We start from the raw sequence: 24426 nt of genomic DNA on the forward strand, positions 1-24426 counted from the left end.
CGGCCGGCTCCGTTAACCACCCATCCCGCCAGGCCGGGATTGGGGCAGCTCGGGTAAAACAAGGCGGCAGCGCGGCCGAGGGGGACCCTCCCGCGGAGCTGTCAGCCCCGCAGCCCGCCCGGCTCCCCCGGTGCTCGGGCCGGGCCGCCATTTTAGCGGCGGCTCCCGCCGGTGCCGGCGGCCGCGGCCTAGCGCGGAGCGGGCGCCGCGGCCGCCTCAGGGGCGCCCGCAGCGGCGGGCCCGGCCCGCGGGACCCCCGAGCCGCGCGCGCCGGCGCCTCACCCGAAATCCTGGTCCATGGACTTGAAGAAGAATTTGTAGCTGTGCACGGGCCGGTTGCTGAGGACATTTTTGAAATCGGCCAGCGTGACCTTCTCGGGCGGCACGGGCAGCTTCACCAGGTACGGCGTCTCCTCCTCGTCGATGTGGTAGATGATCTTGGTCTCCGCCATGGGCGAGGCGGGCAGCGGAGCCGCCGCTCCGCGCTCCGAGGCGGCTCCGCGCTCCCTGCACTGCTCTCTAGCTGCCCGAGCCGGGAACGGCAGCCGGAGCAGCCGCCCCCCGGCGGGTGCGGGCTCCGCGCGCGGCCGCTCCCGCCCCGGCCCCTCGGTTCCCGGCCGCCCGCAGAGCCCCCGCGGCTCTGCCCTTCCTCGGACTCCCACGGAAAGACCCCGCCGCAAACGCGGTCCCTGCCATTATTGACATTACAAAGGGAAAAAAGTGCATTAAAATGTGCATTCAATAGGTAAATATCGAATGTTCTCACACCTTGGCCCTTGACTCCTTGAGCTTCTAATCGATTAAATGAGAAATGACCAGGACATAAAATTGCCCACCTGCCTTACTCCTTCTGAACTAAAATAAGGCAAATTACTGTATTTTGGAGGGGTTGTTGGTGTATGCAAAAAGCTCAAGGCATTCCACGTACTCATCAAAAAAATAAGCATTTGCTTTAGAGATGGGCCAAGGGCAAAACCGAGGCCCTGAGCACTGTGGCATTCATCACAGCTGAGCTTTCATGGGAATTTCATGGGCTCCATCACGGACCACACAGGAATTGCAAGGCAAACCATTGCCTTTCCCCAGCGATCCCAAGTTTCCCTGTGCAAACACCAGGCTCTGCACAAACATTTTTGTCACACTCAGACAAGTTACACAGCTGCTGCCGGCCCCATCGCTGAGTCAGACACAGGTTTCCCTCTCACCCCACTCATTCACACAGACAAGATTAGCTACAACGGAGAGCAAGAACTAAGCCTGGAAACAAACCTAAAAGGGAAAGAGAAGCAGAAAGATACAACTACAACCAAGCAGTTTTGATGCAATTAAAATTAAACTGCCATGGGCTGCCTCTTAAGCAGTGTGAAGTGACTTGCATTGCTACCCTGCTGATAAATAACTGCTTACAGAGAGCTCTGCCTGTTTTTTACCCTGTTAAACTCCCTTTCTGCACAGCAAATCTTGGGGTCATGACAGAGCTCAGTCCTCATCCTCTTCCAAGAAAATAAAGATATAACCACCAGAGGGAAGCAAAAGCCCTGTGGTTCAAACACACCTCCCTGGCAAAGCTCAGGGCTTTCACTGCCCCTGCATTCAGATATAAAATGATAGTGGGTATGTTCATGAGAAGATTTTTCTGAGACCTTTCTTACTTGAGCAATATCTGTTTTTTTCCTGGATATTACTCTGCAGGTTTGTAGGAAAAGGGTACTGTGTTCTTCATGAGAGTGAATCATAGAACCATTATGGTTGGAAAAGACCTTCAAGATCGAGTGCAGCCGTAAAGCCTTTTAACACCATACCTGCTAAACCATGTCCCTAAGTGCCTCAGCTACACAGAGACAGATGAATAAAGAACAACCTTCATGCTGGTGCTCCACAGGGGCTGCTGAAAAGAAATGAGAATTTTATAACACAGAACACTAACCAGCAGCACCAGCAGATGCGCAAAACTCTCAGGATTCAGAGGAATGAAGAGTTCCTTCTCCAATTGCAGTCTTCCTTTTCCATCTCTTCAGTTATTGCCACCAAAAGTTTGATGAATCTCCACCCTGCTAGAGGGGGTGCAGGGATGGAGGAATTAGCAGACTCTGAAGGAATTATGTTCCTGTCCTTCCGTGTCTCTCGGCAAGAGCAAACCTGCCAGGAAGGTTCAAGAAGGAACTGGGCATTTTCATATGCCCATAGTGTCAGAAGAGTAGAAAAGCAGCTTACAGAATACTACCCTTGAGCTCCCTATTTCCCCAGCAATGAACAAATATAGAAATCTTATCCAACACATGTCATCTAAGCCCAGCAAAATGCTGGCATCTCCAGTTCCCAGCATCAACAGTATAATTTGAAGAAATCTGTGGCATGGTGCTATGTTTTGCCTGTGGCTTTTAAGAAAGAAAAATAAATAAATTAAATCTTGGAAAAATCCTTTCGAGTTAGATGTTCCCAATGGAGTTGGCACCACTCCCAGGATGATCTCACCTGCCCAAAGTGTCTCTTTTCCAGTTCTTCTCATTTGACCTCCCCTCACAGTGAAGAATCTGACATCCAGGTTACAACCATGACTGACCAGTAAAATCCTACAGCATCCCCACCGTTTGGATAAGATTTTTTATTGCATAAGGCCCCGGACTCCAACTGTTCCAGAGTTCTTGTCATTCATACTCCAGGCAACAGCAGAGCCCAAGCAGAAGGAACTACTACTCTCCATCTTCACCCCCTCCTTTTCCCTGCTCTGCTTTTTTCTGGTCCAGGAAGGTTCCAGGAATCATCACAAGATGATTCACCCCATGAGGAAGCGATATGAAATGTCAGGAGAGCAGCTGTAATATGATTTCCAAGCAGGTAAGAGGGAAGATGTTTTCTCTAGAGTCAAGCAGGCTGCTCAATAATCTCAGTTTGGTAAATGTGCTTGTTTGCCACTTTTTAGTTTCATCTCCTGCTTTGATCCCTCACCAGCGCCCTGTCCATGCAAGCAGCACTGCAGACTGTTTCCAGCCATGTCCCTGGAAAACCCTGTCCTGCCAGCTGGGATACTACTCAGGGTGGCAGCCCTCCAAGAGCAGAATGTGCAGCAGCAGCTTGGAGGTGTCAGGTCTGCAAGAGAGGAGGAATTTGGACAAGGAGCAAAGTGAATAACTGCGCAGTTAACCATTCCAGCAGGATGTGTTATCTTCCCCGCTGATCCTGCGGAACTCCGTATTATTAAGGAGCTACCACCCCCTTCTCTGGGACAGATGATCCAAAATCCATGTACAGCTGAAGGCCTGTTTATTAAGCAACCTTTTTGGAGAGTTAAATTTTGTCTATGGATTCCACGACAAAGTCAGATGATAAAGTCCCTTGTGGAAATTACAGAATTTACTGGAGTAACTAACTACACCAGGTCTGCACTTTGTCAACCCTTCAGCATGCTCTGAGATGAAACATGCTGCACAGCTACTAGGAAGAACGAGCTAATGCTGGATAATAGCTTAGGCAGCCCCTCAAAACAGCAAGAAATAACATCAACCTGAACTTGAAACTCGATTATATTCTCCTTTATTTCTTAAATTTTAGGAGAGTTACACAACTGATAAGTGATAACAGTTAAGGAGTAATAATAGTAGAAATAATTCAGTTATAGCAAAGAATAAAACCAGTTTCATAGAGCTAGTCCTCCTCTCAAGTCTTGAAAGGAAGCCAAAGTTTGCACAGAGCTGAAAAGAGGGGCTCTAGGCCTAGTTTGCCACATCAGTGGCCCTTGTGTCTCTTCTGACAAACCAATATTGCACCGAGTAGCTCTGTGCCCTCAGCTCTGCTCTAACTTGTTTGTCACTCTTGTAGATCTTTGTAAAATGACCAAATAGCAGAAACACAAGATTGCACTGGGGTTTTATCTGTGCCAGCCCAAGGGGCCCTCCTTGCCTTGCACTCTGAGTTGTCATCAGTCTCCAGACAACACATCTCCAACAGGGCACTGGGAAGGTTCTAATTTGCAAAACCACCCCCCATTTAAAGCAACATTTTCAAGTACTATGAGGCAGCTGTATAGTTTAGCATTAACAATAATATTAACTTACTATTTATATAATATCTATTCCTTTAGCATTTGTATAAGGGTTGTTATCTATATAACTGCATAAGCTCAGTAACTCTTCAATTTAAGACCTCATCCAAGTCCCTAACACAGGGGCCTTAATCTTTTATCTGTACTTACTTTCCTTTCTGCAGATGAGCATTCCTTCTATTTATGTCCAATTAAGATCATGGCAGTGTCATTTTCATTCATCTAGGGCTAGGATTTGTGCACATTCACTCTCCCCCCTACAAATTGTCATGCAACAAGAAAAAAAAGCAGCAAATTGTCATGCAATGACAAGAAAGAAGCAAACAGACCAAAGAGCAGCAAGGCCAAATGAAACAGAACATGGGTGAAAAAATACCTGTATGGTAATTTTCCTTTCAAGTTAGATAAATTAAATCATGAGAAAAGGATAACATTTTCATTACTACAAACACAAGGGACAAGAATATCAGCTCCAGGAGCTATAATACAACCTAAAATAAGAACCCTCTTCTTTATGAAGAAAGCTTTTGGAAATTTCTTCCTTCCAAACTAAGCCAATCTGGGACCAGCTGACATTTAACATAACCCCTCCTAAGGTCATTGCTATATCCCTGCTCAACAAGAAAAGCTTAAAGTCCACTGAGTTTTAATTACTCTGAGGCACATCCAATTCTCTGCTTTCACTGAGCTGTAGAACTCAGAGATGTATTGGGTATAAAAAGAAAATAGGGCTTACTATTAACTAACTGAACATAAGATACACATCTCGGGGAACCAAGTGGATTATAATGGGGCAAAACTTGCTAAGAGCCCATGAAATGACAGGTAAAGAAGCCTACTGAGCTGCAGCATTCCACTAGTAGAGCAATAACAGTCCATGAAACAGCTCAGGCAAAGCACATTTAACTTCCTCCAAGTGCTGTGCAAATGTTAAAACATCGTCTCTTCATGAGACGCAAGTTAGGGTTCCACATGAGAGAAAGAAAGGCTGAAATGAGAGATAGGAGAAAGCAAATTAATTTGTCTAGGAGGACGCTGAGTCTTTAGCGGAGTGGGAGCAGAACAACCAGCACTTCTGCACCCCAACTAGTGAGTTAATTGCAAGCCCAGCCCAATTTCCAGGTACAATATCAGCTACATACACTTCATGCCAGTGCAAAAGATCAAAAGGATACAAAGGACATGCAGCATTTGGACTCCCATCTGAATCAGTCTTGGAAATATCTGACCATTACTCAAATTCAAGCTGATGATCAAAGCAAGGATGAGGAACTCAAAGCTGCTTCTAGTGCCTGTTTCAGAGAACATATTAATTTCTTTCCCCTTAAGCTATTTTGCAGCCTGGAAGTCAAATAAAATATTTAAATGCCTCTGGAGCTTATGAGTAACCCCATTTCAGGCTGATGTCTATATGAGCTGTGCTAAGCAATTTGAACTGGCAAGTAAAGATCTCCAACCTTTGACTCACAGACATGAAAGGGAGGGACAGACACATTAATGGTGCTGACTTGAACCCCGCTGCGCTGATGGAATAACCAGCGCGGCCCCGGCACCTGCAGGAATGCGCTCGGCTCCAGCCAAGGGCGGCCTCGGAAGGGCCGTCTGCTCCTGCATGAGGGAAGGAAAGCAGGAGCCTGTGCAGAACTCTGATTTTCTCTAACCGTTTTCTGTATTTTCTGGCTTTTCTGATACTTTAACTCGCTTGAATTGCAACAGTGAATTCTCATTTTTCAAGTTTTGGACCCACTGTTTAACTCGCCTTCACCCACAGCCCCGTAGACTCAAGCATCTCTTGTTCATTTGATAACTCCCCTTCAACTCTCCAACCCCTCATCTCAGGCATCTGCTTCCCAAAACAATGCCAAAGCAGTGCCAGAAGCTGCACCATGAGTCTCTCTCCTCAGCTCTCCCTCTGAGGAGGCCCAATAAGCTCGTTGGTGGAGTGTGTTGATACTCTTGCTTGTCATGGTCTGCCCTTGCTAGGTTTTTCCTTTAAAACATCTTTTTTCCTTTTAACAATCTATCTGTGCTGTGGTTATACCTCTCTTCTGATGTGCATGCACAGTGTGAGCAGGATCCATACAAGGACTTCAGGAAAATCACACTCCACATTCCACAGAGGAGTTCAGTCCTCTCCAGAAAGAGCTTTTTGGTTCTGATCTAACTGACACTCGTATTGCACCAATGTAACTCCTTTAACTTCAGCTGAAAGTGTCTGCTCATGCCAAATATAATTTGGGCTGCCGTGAAACAAAAGCAAACCATCAGACAAGCTTAAAATGAGAAATACAGGGTTATGCCTCAAGAGCTCTTTGGAGCTCAAGTCAACACTACCATATGATGGTGGCAAGCAGATAGATTGGAGTCCCTCTCCCCTCCAAAATGAGACTATTTACATTTCCCCATTCGTAAAATGAGAACATTTACATTGTCCTTTGTAAAGGGGCGAGTTAGAGGCTGTTGGTATCTTACCTGGATTAGTTAAAGTGCTAAGTGACAGTATTGCTCCTCCTGATTTACGCCAGCGTACGGAGATCACAGTCAGGCCTTGCTACTATTTTTCTGATGAACATACTACATGGAAAAATGCCTGATATAATGATGGCTCAGGGTTGTGGTGCAGGTTTGGTTTATTTAAAAGCAAAATGTCTGCTGATTCAGCTCATAAAAGTCATTGATGCATAAGAACAACAATATCACAAAGAAAAGTAAGTGTGTGTGTGTGTGTGTGTGTGTGTGTGTGTGGCAGGAGAGGATAAAAGAAGAAAAGGCCACCAAAACCCATCCTAAGTGCATATAAGACAGATGGTCTAACTCTTTCAGGAAGCTTTTGCAAATACCCTGGTGCTCAGTGGGGGCAAAGTCTACGTGAAAACTTTAAGGTAACTGGAAGGACATGGCAATAAGAAAAGGCATCTCTTTTCCATTTATCTGTCTTTGATTGCAGCTTCTGGTCCAGCCAGCAGCTTTGGAATGTCTTCATTTACAATATTCCTTCCTGAAATCTGAAAGAAAAGTAGATTGGAGGTTAGCACCTGGAGAGAGAATTCAAGCCACAGAAAGCAACACACTGACATGGATTTAGTTATAGTGACAAACAATCATCTGCAATCAACCACATTTCCATGATCCTCTTCACAAAGCCCACAGTGAGGTGTATAAATTATTGCCCAGATCATCTCCACAGATTCTAGCCAAAAGTCATGAGCTCCAGCAAGAACAGCAGATCTAAGGGAACACTTGAACTCTCCAGACCATCTTTTTGGTCACATCAACTACATTCTAAATCCATGTGACAGGATACATGAAACCAAATTCTCTTCTTTCAGGAATTGACTTTTCATAAAGTGCAGCCCTGCAAACTGCAGGGTTTTAGAAACTCTGGATTAATACTGGATACACAACAGGGGACAGCTCCTGGGGAGGGAGAGCTGTTTGCTTTTCTTGGCCAAGTGACTCTCCGTTGCCCACACTGGAATTCAGTCTAAAGCATTCTCTTCCACACCCCGTTTTCTTCCCCAATTCCACTGGAGTTTTCTTCTGAGTTAGAGCCCCCTCTGTGGTTGTACAACAGGGTGCACTATTCCAGCCCTGCTGGGCACTCTTTTTCAAAGGAAAAAAAAAAATCTGCTCGTGCGCTGCCAAAAGCCTTTAAAAACCTAATCACTACTTGCATCTTGTGGCTTCATGATGAAAGGGCAGGAAGGGAACTGGCTTCTCATTCCTGCTACCATCTGTCAAGCTGTTTATACATTCCTCACTTGACTGTGGCTTGGTCGGCTCGCTGCTGTCTCGTGTCCTCCCTCCCTCCCAGAACCCAGCAGAAGGTTTCCACAACCCCAGCCCGGGTGGAGCAGGTCCTTAGTACCTTTGTCTAAGTCGATGATCTTTGCTGGGAAGCTTCTGGCTTGCTCAGCCTTCTCCTTCAGGATATTGTTTTTGTAATCTGTGCAAGGGCAATTCAGAAGGATCAGAACATTAAAAGGAAACAAAGCTTTGCTGCAAAGGGGGACATCTGATCAGTCCTTCCCCCTGAGGGGGTCTAGGCCTGGCATCTCAGTTACTCAGCCACTCAGCAGAAAGTGTCACCACTTCATCTTTCTCCTCTGGCACCAGTCAGGTATGCATACTTTAGTTTTCTGCTTCCCATTGCTACCAATTATTCTTGTAATAAAAATGTAATGTAATAAAAAGCTGGATTTCCTGGGTGAAGATCACCTAAAAGCCTTTTACTGATGCAGTTACTCAAGGATTAGCTCACAGGAGAGTTTTCCTGAAGCGCACACAGAGAAGAACTTGTCATTGCTGTCCTGATACTGCTGTCCTTGTCTGCAACCTCTCCCTGCAATCCCTTGTTTCTTGGACAAGAGATTCTACAGAAGTGTCTTGCAGTGCCTTTCCTACATAAACTGCTTAATTGGGAGGGCTCTTCTTCCATACATGCTGTCTTGGTCTCATTCCACATCACTTTGCACTCACTTAAATTTAGCTTTGAGTTGCTATCAAAGAAATCCAAAAACACCAGGAAAAACAAGTTGCATCTTGTTACTGCTCAATAAGCCTCAAGCTTATCCCAAAACTCAGGATTGTCCCGTATAACTGAAGCTCCTGTTTGCACTGACTTGGGGGTTAAAATTCTCAAAGCTACAATTTATACCCAAGAAGTTACATATCAAACTGGATATCTAAATGCTAGTAGGAGATCCTCATTGATAATGAGTTCTGATGCGACTTGGAGAACGGCTGCTAGCCGATACATACCCAGCCTGATGTCTTCGCTTTTGTATTGAGTCAGATCTGTTGTGTCCACTGTAAATTCTTTAAGATTTACATCCTTCCTGCAAAAGAAATAATGCAGAAAAAAATGGCATCGCACATCCTCTAATATCTAGCTCCTTCTATACTTTTTCTTAATAGCTTTTGTAGTGCTACTTCTAGTTACTCCCTAATACATAACCATTAGGCAAGTGTGGAGCTTGGGGAGCATTATGCTAAAAATGACTACAGGGTGTAGCTGCAAAGCACTGAATAAACTGCATGAAACACGAACGTTTTACATGGCTGTGCTCTAGAACAGAGCGCTAGCTGAGGCTCGGGGCCCCTAGGTTCAATGTTATTAAGTATTCTAGGCATAGATAATAGCTGCTGTAATTATACTTACTCTCCATATTTCTTCACATTGTATTCATAACCTAGACAGGGAGAAGAAACAGAATTGAGCAGCTGTATCCAGTCCACGTAACCCAAGACGAGCAGTGATGAAGTGCCAGGTTTCTAATTACTGGTCTTACGCGACCCAGCAAGGGGTGACAATTGCCAGCTCCTTTTCCATGGCAAGATCAGGGCCAGAAATCTGCCCTCATGCAAAAGGACTCAACACAAGACAGGCATTGCCTCGTGTTCACTTTCCTTTGGTATCCAGAGCTGTTTGTGTGGAAGGCACCAAAAGGTCTCAGCATCCACTTTCTCACCACAAACACAGAGTTTCACCCCAGTGCAGCAGAGCCAACAAAGACCCAAACCTCTCAGTCCCCAAGAAATGTACACGGGCCTTCTCCTTGGGTGAATTCCACCTGCAAAGAGCAACTATCCGGTGGTTCTAATATATATTCTCCCTTATGCCAGAACAATTCAGCAAATCAAGGCCTACAACATACTAATGAAGAACTCTTCAGATGAGCTGCTGCAGACTCCCCCACTTTGAAGGCTGCTGGTTTTACAGAGGGGATCACTGCCTTCAGCACTGGGCTCTGCAGGGATTATTTGCAGGATCAGCTCCCCCATCCTGAGGATATTCCGCAGGTTAAGTCCACTCTGCTCTTTCCAGCGCTTACCTCTCTGCCGGCGCTTGCGGGTGACGAGGACAACTATGATGAGGAGGACAAGGAAGAGCAGCAGAGTCGCCAGGATGTAGCCCAGCTGCTGGAAGAAGTGTATCCGGCTTTCAGGAATGATGACATTTATCACGTTGTGGCCTCTGACAACGCTTGGATCTAGTTGCCAAGGAAGAGAAAATAAAAATAAAAACAGGTTGACAATTGTAACTGGCATCCAAAGCAAAGCAGGGTCCCACTTATGCCAACGTGCTGTTCTTGTCCACGGTGGTGTGGACAGAATCCACACCACAAACAGCCCCACGTCTCTGTGCAGGGTAACAGCCCTCCTGCGGGTCCCTTAAACAGGCGCACGATATTGCTGCAGTTCCAGACAGCTGAAGTATGAAGCAGCCTCTCCCTGCCAAGGGGTATCGTTTACAGAGTAGGAGGCATTTTCAGTGCCAGAGAATGAATTTCCTTTTAAATAAAATAAAAAGTATAAAATAAATAAAATCTAAACTCAAAGAAAAGCCAAGACTCCATTCCATTTATGGGTGCAGCAGCATTTCAGTTCCTCAGCATAGGGAATGGTAACTCAAAACTTTTACGTGGAGCATTTTTGTAGATCTCAAATAAATAGGTCACTGTTTTACACATAAAAAGGGGAAGCAACTTCTCTGCTTGCAGCAGTGACAGAGGGACAGATCCAGCCCAGACACGGACAGCAAACCCGTGGGACATTGTGCTGCAGTAAGTTTTCCTGTTCAAAACAGAGTTGGAAGTGACACCCTCTCCTCCTAGCAGGGAACATTCATAGAGCCCCAGCAAGCACCCACCATTTTCTGGGGAGTTTAATTCCCACAAATTAGAGGGAATAAGGGAAAAAGATGGTAGCAGATACTTAGAACCACAATATGATTTAGCACCCATGCCCTAAACACACGTGTGAGCAGCCTGGAATCGTGGGTTCCAGGCTCCAAATCACCCCGTTTCAAAGCAGATAGTCCGAGCACTGAGAAACGATGGCACGAAATGCAAACCAGGACTGTTCTAGAAAGAGATAATATTGCACATGAGCTGGAAAACATGTTTAGGATCCTACAGCTCTAAGTCATACGCAGTGGTAGGAGCTGGCACGACCAGGGTACTCCAGTTGGCACTATCCATTGCTCAGGGGTTGGGTCTAATGAAAACTGCTTCTCTAGGCCAATTTTGCACTTGTTCTGACAGAACTGCAGCTAACTCCCTTACTACAGACCAGGATTTAGATGGTATTAGATGGTATTAGTTGTCAGCTGGCTGGTCTGTATCTCAGCTAGCCAACCTGCACACCAGAAATACTTGTATGTGTTTTATTTTGGTTATTTCCCCAGAAAAGTTCTATACAGCTTTTCAGGGAATGGAGCAGGATCTCAACCCTTCCCACTAGGTGAAATGGGGCCTGTTCCAGCCAGCTGCTCAGCAGTGAAGGGTTCAAAATGGGCACTCCACATCTCAGCTGCTTTCACATTCCCATCAGCTCAGCACATTTTCTCAGACCAACTGAGTGTTCACTGCTCCCTGGGGACAGAGCTTTTCTAAAGCTGTTCTGTTTGGCAATGGAAAATACTTGCTTTGCTTCAAGCATGGCCTGTCAGGGCTGTGGATCCAAACTGCACTATCAAAAGTGTCCAGACCAGGCCCTGGGATGCCAAAAGCCTGATCAAAACCCAGTCGAAGGAGGATGGAAAGCTGCTGAGAAACTTCCATTTCATATTTTCCTCACATCATACAGGAAAAAAAGGTTCATTCTTAATCAAATCTTTCCTCAGTTGCAATCACCAGCAATTCTGCCATTTATTTCAGAAGGAACAGAGCTGATCATCTTTTAACAGGGACCATAAGAGACCAATGTGACCAACCTAAAGGAAGGTGCCCCCTGACCATATTGAACTGAAGCTGCCTCTTTTTAGCTAGTGCTAGAACATCTCTGAAACGAGACCAGCACCACGAAGTGACACGAGAAAACAGCAGGACACACAGCAGAGGGAATACAGGAGAACAACGTCAACAGGCAGAGCCTGACCTCTGCCACCAGAGCAGCAACATTAACACTACAGGAATCCCGGGAGCTGGGCACTAATGTGGGACTGAGGTCTGGAGTAAATCAGTGTAGGTTCTGACCACCACCTGAGCAAGCAGATAACTGATCAGCAACAAATAGGTAACTGCAAGGAAAGACCAAAAAAGATTCCTGGACAGGTAACTCTGAAACCAGAGGCAGTTTCCACTTCCACGATGTGACCTGAATAAGGCTCACGGGCAGCAAAACAGCACCTGGTCGAAAGACTTAATCCTGTTTGTCCTGGCCTGTGTGTCAGCTCATGCCAGCAGCCCCGCTCCTCCGCCTGCGCTTTATGGACCCCGATCTCGGGCTCAGCAGGGAAGTGTAGGTTTCTGTGACTTGAAAAAGCCAGTTGCTAAAGCACAATAGACCTATTTAAAAATGTACGAAGCATGTCAAAACCCTGCAGAAAGCAGCCAATAAATATTAAACCACAATGAATATTTTAAAATGTTAATAAGGAACAATACCCAGAAGACTAAAGCATTATTAAATAGCGGATTTTTATTTTAGTGTTCTGCCCGAGTTGAGTATGCTGGTTGGGGTTTGGGCAGGCTGTCAGATGACAACTCACTGCAGTGGAAAATGTGAAAAGCTTTTTTTTAAGAAAAAAAAAAAAAAAAAGGCAAGAAATAAAAAAAGCTGAAGGGCAGAGGAAAATTCCTGGTGCTGGATTCTGCAGTTTGGCACCTTGTACTGCACGGACCCCAGACGCTCTGCACAGGTGAAAATAGGGGCACGATGGAACGGCAAAGGCAGAATCAGCTCCCTCTCCACCTCCTGCCCTCTCCAGGTCCACAGAGGCCATCAGAAGAGTGAGGCTGCTGGAAAACCAGTTTGTTTCCTCGGGCAGGTCGGCGTGGCAGAGTGGAGCAGGCTGCAGAGCCACCGCGCAGCAGAGCCAGGGCAGGACGGGATGTCCGTGCTGCCCCTCCTGATGGGGGGACACTCCACTTCTGGTGGCACAAAGCGTTAATGCAGCTCTGCAGGATCCTTACTGGCCTCTCCAGACCTGCGGCTCCAATTCCAGTAGCGGAAGCAGCCCAGAAACAACCAAGCCCTTACACCTTGCTCAAAGGTGCAACCACAAACACTCATCTCTTCCCCAGGCAGCACAGCCACTTCCCAGGGCACTCACCTATGGCCGGGGCAGTGTTGTGGGTGGTGAGGTTCACCACCTTCTTCTCCCTCACCGGTTCTGTCACAGAGACCTGGTAGATCCTGCGCTCGTGCAGGCCGCAGTAGTGATGGTGCAGGTGGCAGGAGTAGGTGCCCTCGTCGGCGCTCTCCAGCTCCGAGATGCGCAGGGAGAAGTCGCCCACGGCGAAGGCCGTGTCCGTGATGTTCATCTTGCGGCGCACGAAGAGCGGCCCGTAGGAGCGGCGCTCGCCGGACGCGTACAGGTCGATGAGGCGGTCGGCGCGGTCGTGGGGCACCCCCGGGGGCTGCCTGTCCCAGTGAACCACCTGCTGCTCCTCCTCGCTGTGCCGCTCCGTCCAGATGTGGTTGCGGTTCACGCAGGGCAGCGTCACGGTGCTGCCCTGCAGGGCCACGAGCACGGCCTTCTCCCCGTCCCAGTACTGCTTGGCCTCCTTGCCTGTGAGACAGCGAGTGCTACCTGGGTACACGCAGCCCCACACGTGTGCCCTCTGCCCCCACACGCGTGCCCTCTGCTTAGGGACACCAAGACCCAGCTGAGGCTGCTCTCCAGCCTGCACTCCCACAGCACATCCCCACCAGGGATCTCCAAGGGGGGACATGCTCTGTTCACACTCAATTCCGGGGTTAGTATAGAAGGAAACACACATAGATCTTCCCCATCCTAGATCAGGGAATTGAACAGACCATCTTTATGACTGGGGTTTGTCTCCAGCTTCAGCAAGCAGGAAGTGTTTTCTGTCCAGACTAAGCACGGAATGAGAATAACAGATTTCAGCTCCAGGATTCTGTGCGTCCCAGTTGCCCAGACAGCTTACGCAGGCTCTGTACAGGAAATGCTTTTCTGCCCACAAATGCTCCAAGTGCTGGAGGAGCCCAGGAGCACGGTTCTGCATTCTGGTCTTGCGGAGGATTAATAAAAGAACCAAAACATCAATGAGCAGAACGAGGCTCGCAGGCCGGGCTGGGTGTTTTTTGCAGCGATGCTGTCAGAACAGCAGCAGCAGCAACACTTCTGCTCTGCTCTCGGGCTGCTCAGCCCTTCAGCTCCCCAGCACGTGAAGGTTGATCTAGATGAGCTGCTAAAGCTCAGGGCCAGAGCTGAAGCCGAGATGCAGCCACCTCTGCACCTTTCCTTAGCTCCAGGGCTAAGGGCAGGGAGCTACGAGGAGATCTCTGGGGCTAACCCCACTGGTGACCCATGTTGCGAGCAATGTTTTACTGCTGCAGCAATAACAGACTAACCAGGCTACCCACTTTAGGCATTTAAATTAAAGGCCTCTTTGCACTGCCTGGCACAGGCCAGGAGAAAGAAGTGAGGTTCATAGACACACATCAAATAAGCTTCTGAAATTCGGTGAGTCTGATTGCAGACAGCACCCCGTGAGCACCACCGTCTCCTGACACATCACAGGATTCTTGCAGCACCTGTGGCCTGGACCTGCAGCTGAGAAAACCTGAGCAGGACCCTAAACCCACACTGCTCCACTTGGACACTGCAGGACAGCAAGGCCTGCCCGAATCAGCAATCAAGGCACGCTGTGAACTAACACAGCCCTGATGGCCCTGGAGTCCCAACCGGGGACAGGCTACACAAACAGGCTATTTGCTGCTTACCACACCTACCTTTTTTGGTGATATCCAGCTGGATTTTCACAGTTTCATATAAGTGGCAGTAGTGATGGTGAAGGTTGCAGGAATATATCCCTCCATCACTCTCTGCAACATCTAGCACAACAGAGAAGAGACGGGAAGCAGAATGTTTCAGGCTTAGGCAAAGATTACATTTGTCACTTAGGCTGAAGCCCAAATGCTTGTTTGGATACAAAAGGGCATAAAAGAATCCGACACAATATTATATCTCATCCAGTTTACTTACTCTTGCTTGGTACATATTTATATTAACAGAAGGAAGAATAAAGCTGATTGAAGATTAGCTAAGAGCAGGAATGGTTTAGCTAAGGCAAAACGGTACCCTTGAATTCACAGTTCAGACACAGTCAGAGGTCCACAAAGAGCCCAAGTGGCTTTCAGGCAATGAACTGTTATTAGCTCGTTTTTGAAAACAATTATTCCAAAGGAGAAAAAAAAACATTGCTGCCGGTGCTGCAGATATGCTGATTTTGGGGACGGAAAAGCACTCTGAAAAACAGCTACCTGCACTGGAACACGGAGCTCACTTAGTCATAAAGCTTCCTCTCTACAGGACGCAAGACAAAAAGGGATATTGCTTGGTACCTTTGATAACCAGCGAGAAGTTGCCATCCGTGAACGCGTTCTGGGGCATAAATATCCGGCCCTTGTTGTAGGAGCTGTAGACACGCTGCTTGCCGGCCGAGTACATGTCGCAGAGCCTCTCCACCTTGTTGTCCCCGTAGTAGCTGCTGTAGAGGTCCCAGTGCACGACGCGCTGGCGGTCGTTGAGGCGGTCCTGCGTCCACACCATGCGGTAGCTCTTGCAGGGCAGCACGGCCTGCGAGCCCAGCGCGGCGCTCACGTTCAGCACGGACACCACGACGCTCTCCGGGTTGGAGGCATCTGCGGGGACTGAGGGCCGGGATGAGGAAAGAAACGCGGGTTGGGAGATGAGGGGCATGGGAAGGAGGCACTGCGGCAGGACCCTGCTGCTCGAGAACCTCTGCACAGCTCGCACCCAAAGGAAAATAACTTTGGAGACCAACATGGGCCTTTGTCAGGGAGAAGTACAGTAGAAAGTCAATAAAAACACTCATTTCATGCAATGAAAACAAGGCCAAACATCTGTTATCGAGACCCTAAAGGTGACTTGACTACCTACACTTCCTACTCCCAACCTCCTGTTATATCAGACACCTGCTCATGGCATACTTAGCCCATGCCTATTAAAATCAGCCATGAAATTCCCATTGTATATCATGGAAATTGGGGATTTTTTTTCTCATTTTTCCCTCTTAATCACAAAAAAACAGGTAGATACGAAGATGTCACTCACCTGAATATAAGTTAACAACAGAACCTGCCAAAGAAGATAAAAAGAACATTACAACAGAAGAAAAAAATATTAATGCATCCTCAGCACCAGCCATCTCCTCTGTTATGAGTGGATCTATTCCTCCCTTCTCTGTTAATATCCTTATTTAACAAACACATTGTGCTAAAGCCCAGAGGCTCAGGCTCCTGTGCAGCTGATGCAGGGATTAAGGCAGGTAAGGGAATTTTAGGGAATTCAGGGTGCTGAGCGCACCTGCCAAAGGAGCAATGGACTGGGCTCATTCCCTTCACTCCTGACCCGGATACCTGGCTCTGCTGAGCGGATCCCTGCGGGTTTGGGGAGCATGCAGAGCACCTTCCCCTCACATTTGTTGCCTGCTGACACTGTAGTTCTCTGCAGCTCTCTCCAACCCACCTGACTCACATCTGTGCAGGAAGAATTTTGCAAGACATTAAACACCACCTTCCTTTTTGCATTTCAGCGGCCCGGTTGCTCCTGCCTGTTGTGTAGGAGGGGCTGGGAGGGCTCCTGGCATCACGCAGCCCAATTCAGAGCCCCGGCACAATGATATCAGTCATCTCCCTAAGCAGCCAGGCCCAAATGGGTCCCAACAAGATAATTAGACGTTTTGTCCTGCTAATGTCATAGGCACAATGTCCTCCCAACAAAGAGCGTATTTTCTTCAGCCCTGGAATTTATTCATTTCAAAAGGGAATAAATTAACTCCAGATTGGGGCTACTTTAACCACACCCTCAATGCATGGGCTGAGAATAAACTCTCCTTCCTTTCCTTTTCCTATCACAAAACACAAGGCAGTGAAACCAGAGAATAAAAATGAGTAGCCCTCTCTGCCTAAAGACATTCCAAGTGTAACTCTTTTTTTCCTGTATCTATAGTCTCAGCAACACAAAAGAAAAAGCTCCTGGGATAAAGCCAGGACAGCTCTGGATATAAGAATGAGACATTACGCTCAGCCACTGCATTCCCATCATTTCATGGTCTTTAACACACTACAAAAATCCTGATGATAGAATCCGATAAGTTGCCAGCATTTGTCCCTGGCGACCAGGGCTGAGATTTAGTTTAGGTCAATAAAGGAATTATATAAAGCTGTTTTATAGCTGCCTTCCCTTCAAGTTATCCAAAGTGTTTTATAGCCTTCAGCACAGTCAGTCTCACAACACTCGGGTGATGAGACAGCCAGTCCTCAGCACAACAGCACCAGCTCAGAACAGCGTGTCTGCGTGTGCAACGCCTGTGCCTGTCACCTGGCAGGCTGTATCCCAACGGGAACGCTGCTCCGTGTGCTGGGAGCTGCCTGCCTTGCACTTCCAAGCCGAGTGATTTCCTGCTCCAGAAACATCCTTTCCTGGCTGAGCAACAGGAACGCGTTTACTTCTCTCCTTTTCCTCTTGAAATTTAATGTAAAAAATATGGAGGCCAAAGGCCTCCAAAGGCCTTGATGAGGCTGCCCCATAAATCTAACAAGCTACAAGGGTTTCCCCCGGGCCTTCTCTGCCGCCTGCCCCAGCCCTGAACCAGCCCCAGCACCGCTGCCCACAGGGGGTTTTAGTGCTGACCACGAGGTCCCAGCTCCTTATCCCACCAAGAGCCCCTTGCCAGGGGGCTGTTCGCAGCCCTTCCAGAGGCAGCTCTCTGCAAGGCAGCGGCTGCACCATCATTAGGTGAGAAAAGCTGTCTGTGGGCTGTGGAAGCTTTTTCATTTGGCTATTAAAGCTCTTGCTTTAATAAGCAGCAGAGCAGCTCCTGTTTCTTACCTACTTGACAACTACATTCCAGACTCCCGGCTCCTCCTAGCCCTGTCCTTCATATCCGCGGGATTTGCAGGTTGCGGTGGCATCGTGCACTAGAACAACAGCCATCCAGAGCTTGGCAGTTTGTCTGGGCTCAGAACAAAGAGGAGACGTGCGAGAGAAAGGGGTTGTTGTGACATCTGTGCAGCCTCTCGCACAGACTTTCTGGACAGAAGCTGTGGGTCTAAAGTCTGCCCTGAGGGATTTAAAATCTCCAAGTGGTAGGTGGAAATATCAAAAGAAAATGAAACAGCAGCCAAGAGCCAAAGATTGAGAGGGAAGGAAGGGAAAGGCAGCGTTTACTAGGGCCATGGGAAATCTGCAAGGCAAAGGAGGAAGCAGCAGCTGTGCCGAACTAAGGAATGCCGAGTGTCTCTGGTCCCTTTTATACCTGCAGAAAAGGCCAGTTAAAACAACGGACTTTCAAGAGCCTAGACAGGAGACAGTCGTTTTTTATGGAATGAGCTACCTCCTCCTTCCAGCCTCCTGCTTGTGCTATGCGAGTCCCCACCTGCATCCACAAATGAGACAAACCCCCCAGTCATGCTGGTCAGCTGCAAACAAACTATTTTGGTGAGTCACACTTCCCAGCCTGCAAGTGTAAACTCAAGGATTATTTATGCCTTTATTGAAAGATTGGTGTCTTTTGTAATCACAGACTCCACGACCTGGAGCTTCCAAATCTCCAAATGCCTTAAGAGTTGACAACTCGGAACTCCCTCTAGTTTTCATCTTAAGATTTTGTAGTCCCATGTGCAGGATAATCACTTCCACCTACCTCTGTGTAATGCACACACTTATAAAACAGCATGGAGAGGTCAACACACTGCCCCAATATATTCTGTACAATTCAGCTTGCCTTTCAGCAAGATCCTGAAGTACTGAACTGGACCCACAATGTAGAAATAGAAAAGCAGTCTGCAACAGCTTCCTAATCCCCAGTAAAATACACAGCCAGGTCTCGCTTCTTGGATCTCATTCACTTTTCAAATAAATAATTAGGTAAAAAAAAAAATCCAGCAGGCTAAGGAGAAGGGGGCTGTTAGCCCCAGTTTCTGCAAAAAAACATTTCTCATCCTCAAAACTCTCCAGGCAGAGTCCTAGGAGCAGTTTAAAGGGGAAAATGCCCCTCAAGCCTTGCCTGAAGATACTGTCACTTATGTCCTCAGAGGAAACAGGGACAACTTCACAGCTAGGAGCCGTGTCACAAATCACTAAGCTCCTGCCTGACGCTGGAGAACGAAGAGCTGTAGCAGAACAAAAGAAGAAACTCTGCAAACATCGTAACTGGCAGCCTGGGTGCCAAGAGGAGCACACGCTCCACAGGACACCATCCCACCAGCTTTAACTGCAGGGCTTCTGCTGAGCTCGGGAAGAAGTTTTTGCCATGGGATTTAGCAGACCCAGGACGAGCTGCCTGGATCAGCATCTTACAAGACAATAAGCACTGCTGAAGTCCAGGTTAGTGGTGATCAGGAAAGAAAACAAACCAAAAAATCCCTGGAAAAACAAACGACACATCCCAGCAGGCACAGTTTGAAAGGACCATCCCTGCCTGCCTGAGGAAGCTCAGCTCCAAGGTCTTCCTCACACCTTCCCCTTGATCCATCCCGGCTTCTTTTTCTCTCTAAGTGGGAGGCAACATCACCCTTCGCTAGGATCCTAGTCCTGGAGAAAGGACTCGTTATTCAGGAACCACGCAAGCAGCAGATACCTCATCTTCCTGATGGCAGCCCCTATGTAGGAGATTGAATAGAGGCTCTACAGGGGCATTCAATCAGCCCAAACTCCAAGATTCTGCTCCTGAACTGTCTCCAACTGCTTTTGAAGAACAGCAGCGGTTCCAGCCCGGCTCCTCAGGGAGCTGACACAGTATCTAAGGGGTCATGGTGGCTCAGGGCACAGTAATAGGAAGGCAGCAGCAGCAGCACTGAGCTCAGCTCTCTCCTGGCAGCAGTTCCTCTTGGTCTGCTGACCAGTGACCAGGAATAAGGTCCGGGCTCATCCTGAGGGGAGTGCAAACACCACAGCGCCGTGCTTGGACATTCCCGTTTGCCATCCGCTCCTGCTGGTCCAGAACTGCAAGCCTGAGATTTTTAGCAAAAACAAAATTTTCTACAAAGTCAACTGGTGATCCAGACAGGCCCTGAGCTGCGATTTTTTTTCCTAAATCTTTCTATTTCTTTATTTCTAGCATCTTGCTGGGCCAGGTTTCTCAGCAGCAGAGGTTTCTGCCTTTGAAAGAGCACGTGAGGACTGGAGAGCCCTTAACCACCCATCTGCTCCCAACAACGCCGACACCTCGCTGCAAGTAGGAGCACGTCTGGGAGCCGGCAAGCAGCAGGAATGTGCTGCCTCAGCACAGAGGGAGAAACCTTCCGTCTGCGCAAGAAACCCAGCGCCATTTCGGCCTCTGCGCAGGCAGGATCCCTCACGGACTCACCCCGACTCTCTCACAGACAGCTCAGATATTAGCTCGGCTTCGTAAACACTTCTCTGCCTCATGTACTTTGTGTTGGCCTCGGGCCCGTGGAATAGTTTGCGCTGCCATTCCAAACACAGAGCAGTTCCTCCCTGCAAGAGATTAACACTTGAGGGTGGGGTGGTTCTTCAGAGGGGACCATCTGGGTGAATATTAAAGGGCCTAGATGTCCCAGGCCAATTTGGGTCTGATATCATGGCTGGCATCTGGACGGGCATCTCTGCAAGACTCCCAGAAACGTCTGCCAGGGATGCTCCATTCCCAGGTGGGAAGCTGGTGCCCGTGCCGAGCTCTCCCGCTGCTCCACAGCGACCCAACCTGTTGGTCCTGCCGCAGGCCCGAACCGCACGAGGAAGCGGTTGGGCTGGTTGGGGCCTCCGAGCTCCAATCCGCGGCCTCTCTTCCTTCTCCAAGCACAACCCCACAACACACACTCGCTTCCCGAGCTGCCTTCTACCCCCATGACTGATCCTACCCTATTGTTAACCCTGTCTCCAGGCACTGCAAAAATGGGAAATGAGAGACGAGATTCATCAGGGAGCAGAGTGAGAAGATCCAGGTTCGCTCCATCTAGGCACTGAGGGACATCTGGGAGGCTTAGCTGGCTGCTGCAGCCTCTCCTCACCAGGGCTGTGGAGAGCAGGGGGGTCACCCCCAGAATTTCCCTCTTTCCTTGCTCCCGTCAGCACCTGCCAGGCTTCCCGCACAGCTCCGAGCTGGAATCGCTGCCTGATCACAGGTGCCTCCAGCAGCGCTGCCTTGCTGCACATCTACGCCGTGTCCTCAATCTTCCTCCCTTCATCCGCTCCCTCACTGGGGTATCTCCGTCCAGCTCGGGCTCAGCCTCTCAGGACGCAGGATCTGCTCTCAGCCCTCACAGAAAGCTGCAATAAAGGGCATCTGGGCCACTCTGCTGCGGTAAACCCAGCCCTTCCCTGCACCTCTCCTTCACAACAACTCCTGTCTTCATGCTGCCAGCACAAAAACCTCACGTTTTCCTCCTCCCGAACACCCTCAGTCTTCAGTTGTCTGTTTCTCAAAAGCAGAATCACATAAATCTAACCCCTACCCAAGCCTTACTGCACTCCTGCTCAATTCCCATCGTTTTTGAATCTGCTGAGCAAGGTAAAGGATAGATAATAAAAATAAAGCACAAACATGCTGAGTGGAGTTCCCAAACATTCCTCTTTCCTTCCCTCCCCAAAAGCCAGAAGAAATCCAACATTTCCTCTACCCGCAGTCCAAATCCCAGGTAATTTGGGAATCTGAATAAATCATTACAAAGATGACGGTTCAAAGCCTCCCAGATAACTTCCATACCAGTCCTCTGCAGGTGAAAAAGACAAATCCCAGGGTGACAACCAGCTAGGAGCTTACTTTGCTGGAGCAAGAGCTGCCACAGGAGGAGTTTTGCTAGTTGCTCCATTTCTTCAGCTTCTCCGTGTTTCTGCCTCTCTCGAAAAACAAGTCAAATACTTTTTTTTGGTAACTTGAAAACACTATGATCTCATCAATTTACAGCCCGAGAGCCGTGACAGCAGCTCATATTCTGCTGAATTACTCCACCTCCAGCTCCCCACCTCCCCTCGCTGCCCTCCGCCCCCTCCTCACACTCCTCCTCCTTCCTCTCCCTCCGCACAATTACTCCAAACACTGGCCCCGTCCCCTCCCTCTGGGAACTTCTGCTCTGCCCCGACTTTGATGTAGGAGTTTCATTGGGTTAAGTTAGTCCCGCTCAGCTCCGGGCTCCAGAAACAATCTTTCTCCTCCTCTGGGGATGGAACTAATTTTGCTTGTGCTTTACTTGATCCAGCTGTTCCTTCCTTTGTTTGACACTCATCCAGCTGTCTGCCTGAAACTGAATTTATTCTCTTGCCTTCAGTGTTTTTTTGATCTTTGTCTCCTCATCTGGTTTTACTTTAAGCTTAAGTCTCAAAAGAACTTAGAAAACAAGGTTTCCTCCCTGGACTGTGATTTGTAAGCAAAAGCTTAACAACAGCTATCCCAGCAAAAGAATACTCATGACAAAGAGCTAAATATGCATAAGCTTAGGGCAGCATAGGCAAAAGAAACCAGAACATAAAGCCTCAAAACACTCCAAAATTGGGTGCAGGTTCCCAAATAAAGAGGCCCAAACACAGAAAACTGAGCTGAGTTTTGACCTTCTGTTTCCAAGGCCTTGTATGAGGGCTGAGCTACGCGAGGAGCCTGGCTCTGCAGAAGGCTGTTTTGCCTCACCATGGGCAGCTCTAGCAGCTCTTCCTAAAAGTAAAGGAAAGGAGACAAAAGTCAGGCCTATATCTGAAACCCATTAACTCTTCAGAGGCAGTTGAGATTTCTACTGCAAGTCTGGCAAGTCTGGCAATTTTCTTCACTTGTGATGTACATTAACATTCACAGCCCAGGTTCCCACACTCATCAGCTAAACCATGCCTATACATTCACACTTCCAGTCCATTTGCAACCCTCTTGCAGAAAACACAAGCCCAGATATTTGCATTATCGATAACCCCTTGTGGGCAGAGGCTCCTGTTACTCCACATCCCTAAACTGCAGACTTTTTGCCAGAGTCTCAGATCATTTCTGTGCATATGGAAACAGAGACTGTTCTCATCTACAGCAACTGATGTGCTGTGTCTCAGTAGCAGGTCGAGTGCAATGGAAGAAGGAGCCTTTCCTGCCGCGTGCGAGGCCAGGGAACTAGATAAAAGGCTCTGATCTGAGAACCTCTTGGTCAGCAACCTCCTCAGCCTGGAAAGCAAGAGGCTGCTCCCACCGTGCAGACAGCAAATCCACCCTCCTGTTGCTCTGTTTCTGCTCAAACCCTGGCTGGGGCTTCCAGGAGGTTCCTCTGCCTTTGTGCCCCTGGCTCTGGCACTGCAGAGGTTACTGCCCACTCCAGGGCTTCCCGCATGGGGCAGATGCTGCGGTTGCTGCTGTCACGAATAGGCAACTTCCTGAGTGAGCGAAGCCAAGGCCAGGCTGAACCACTGCTGCCCCCTAAAGAAAACAACCCAGTGGGAGGAGAGAGGAGGAGCTGCAGGCCCAGAGAAGGATAAGGACACCAGGGAATTTCACAGATCCTTGCCTTGCCCTCACTTTTTAACTCCCAGCCTAGCCTGAGCCACGTTCCTTAACCATTCTCCTTTCCAGTGGCAGTTTGGGTACTGACTCTCAAACAAGAATGCTAGTTTAACTGCCTGCCCTGACCACAAAGCCTGTCCAAAAATGTGACTTTCTTCATGCAAGGGGAGGTAACCACCAGCACCAAAACAAGTTGTTTTTTAATTTTCACCTGCTGTCCTCAACAGAGCTCAGGCTGGCAGGGAGAAGAAAGACTTTTCTGTTGCCTGAGTCAACTCTAGTTCAGCTGGAAGTGCTGGTGAGTAGGAAAAAAAAATCCCTGCCAAAAGAGAGCACAGGGGTCACAAGATTAATTGGCTTGTGGGAAACGATACGGCACAAGCCACATCTATCAGGAAATTGGTTCTCCCTGCTCACTTCCATTGCAACGTTTTCCATTTCTATGGCCGTAGACCACACTGGAAGACCTCCCAATAAATGTGGACTGAAGATCAGCAATCTGGAAAATTGAGCAAATATCAGACACGAAAGAAGGTGTGATGTAAAAAGGTGCCCTGAATCTCTGTTTTCTGCCCCATTTTCACAATTATAACAAATGCAAAGTATTAACAAGGAATGACAGAATTAGCACCGTGTTGACATGAAGACACAAATTCCAGCGCAAGGCCATGGGCAGATGTGTCAACATTCCAGTTTATATTATTGACAACTTACTTGGATGTTCTCTAAATACAGCAACCATCGCACTCTGCCGTGATCCACTGCAAGCAGAAAATGTCTGCACATGAGCAGAAACAAGCGTCACTCACAAAACTGGAAAGTAAAGTGGAAGAAAACAGCTTGGAACGAAGGTGCTGACAGAGAATGGCAAAAGCCACAAGCAAGACCAAAACCATAAGCACAAACAGAGCTCTGCATGGAAACAGCAAAGAGGGAAAGGCAGGAGAACTGCAG

General features: G+C 48.2%; 2 protein-coding genes and 1 long non-coding RNA gene across 8 annotated transcripts in view; 1 reads left to right on the forward strand and 2 right to left on the reverse strand.

The window, feature by feature from the left end:
• The window catches only part of DVL1 (dishevelled segment polarity protein 1), a 39182-nt gene extending 38631 nt beyond the window's left edge, over window positions 1–551 (reverse strand). For 2 of the 5 annotated variants that reach the window (XM_088536172.1, XM_088536171.1), the window contains exon 1: window positions 283–549. In XM_088536172.1, coding sequence (XP_088392298.1) covers window positions 283–452 — 170 coding nt within the window. In that variant the 5' untranslated portion in view covers window positions 453–549. Of the gene's footprint in view, window positions 1–282 lie in introns of all 5 variants that reach the window. The other 3 variants (XM_088536174.1, XM_088536173.1, XM_088536175.1) reach the window with 3 other exon arrangements.
• On the forward strand, window positions 269–10047 carry LOC148592023 (uncharacterized). Its single transcript, XR_015913973.1, has 2 exons — window positions 269–401; window positions 9870–10047. It is a non-coding gene; the product is annotated as an uncharacterized LOC148592023 (long non-coding RNA).
• MXRA8 (matrix remodeling associated 8) lies at window positions 6912–23777 on the reverse strand. 2 transcript variants are annotated; one of them, XM_088536177.1, is made up of 10 exons: window positions 23684–23777; window positions 16092–16115; window positions 15359–15667; window positions 14747–14848; window positions 13101–13559; window positions 9877–10035; window positions 9204–9234; window positions 8804–8880; window positions 7911–7988; window positions 6912–7047 (listed from the first exon to the last, which is right to left on the reverse strand). In XM_088536177.1, the coding sequence occupies exons 3-10, from the start codon at window positions 15564–15566 to the stop codon at window positions 7022–7024; spliced, it is 1140 nt and encodes a 379-aa protein (XP_088392303.1). In that variant the 5' UTR covers window positions 15567–15667; window positions 16092–16115; window positions 23684–23777; the 3' UTR covers window positions 6912–7021. The 2 variants fall into 2 exon arrangements, with proteins under 2 accessions (XP_088392303.1, XP_010218477.2); XM_010220175.2 differs by lacking the exon at window positions 23684–23777 and adding an exon at window positions 21766–21952.
• Window positions 23778–24426: the final 649 nt, after the last annotated feature.

Source organism: Tinamus guttatus, unplaced genomic scaffold (genome assembly GCF_059628265.1).
Source record: "Tinamus guttatus ecotype Peru unplaced genomic scaffold, ASM5962826v1 Tinamus_guttatus_pri_ptg000652l, whole genome shotgun sequence".
In the NCBI taxonomy this organism is placed as follows: Eukaryota; Metazoa; Chordata; class Aves; order Tinamiformes; family Tinamidae; genus Tinamus; species Tinamus guttatus.

What these genes read in the sequence shown, in the direction of transcription:
- MXRA8 (XM_010220175.2), bottom strand. Translation starts at nt 21,814, where the DNA reads ATGGAGCAACTAGCAAAACTCCTCCTGTGGCAGCTCTTGCTCCAGCAA. An exon ending in GCAGCTCTTGCTCCAGCAAA is followed by an intron (nt 16,116 to 21,765) that starts GTAAGCTCCTAG and finishes CTTCTTTGGCAG; the next exon opens with GTTCTGTTGTTAACTTATAT. An exon ending in TGTTGTTAACTTATATTCAG is followed by an intron (nt 15,668 to 16,091) that starts GTGAGTGACATC and finishes CCCGGCCCTCAG; the next exon opens with TCCCCGCAGATGCCTCCAAC.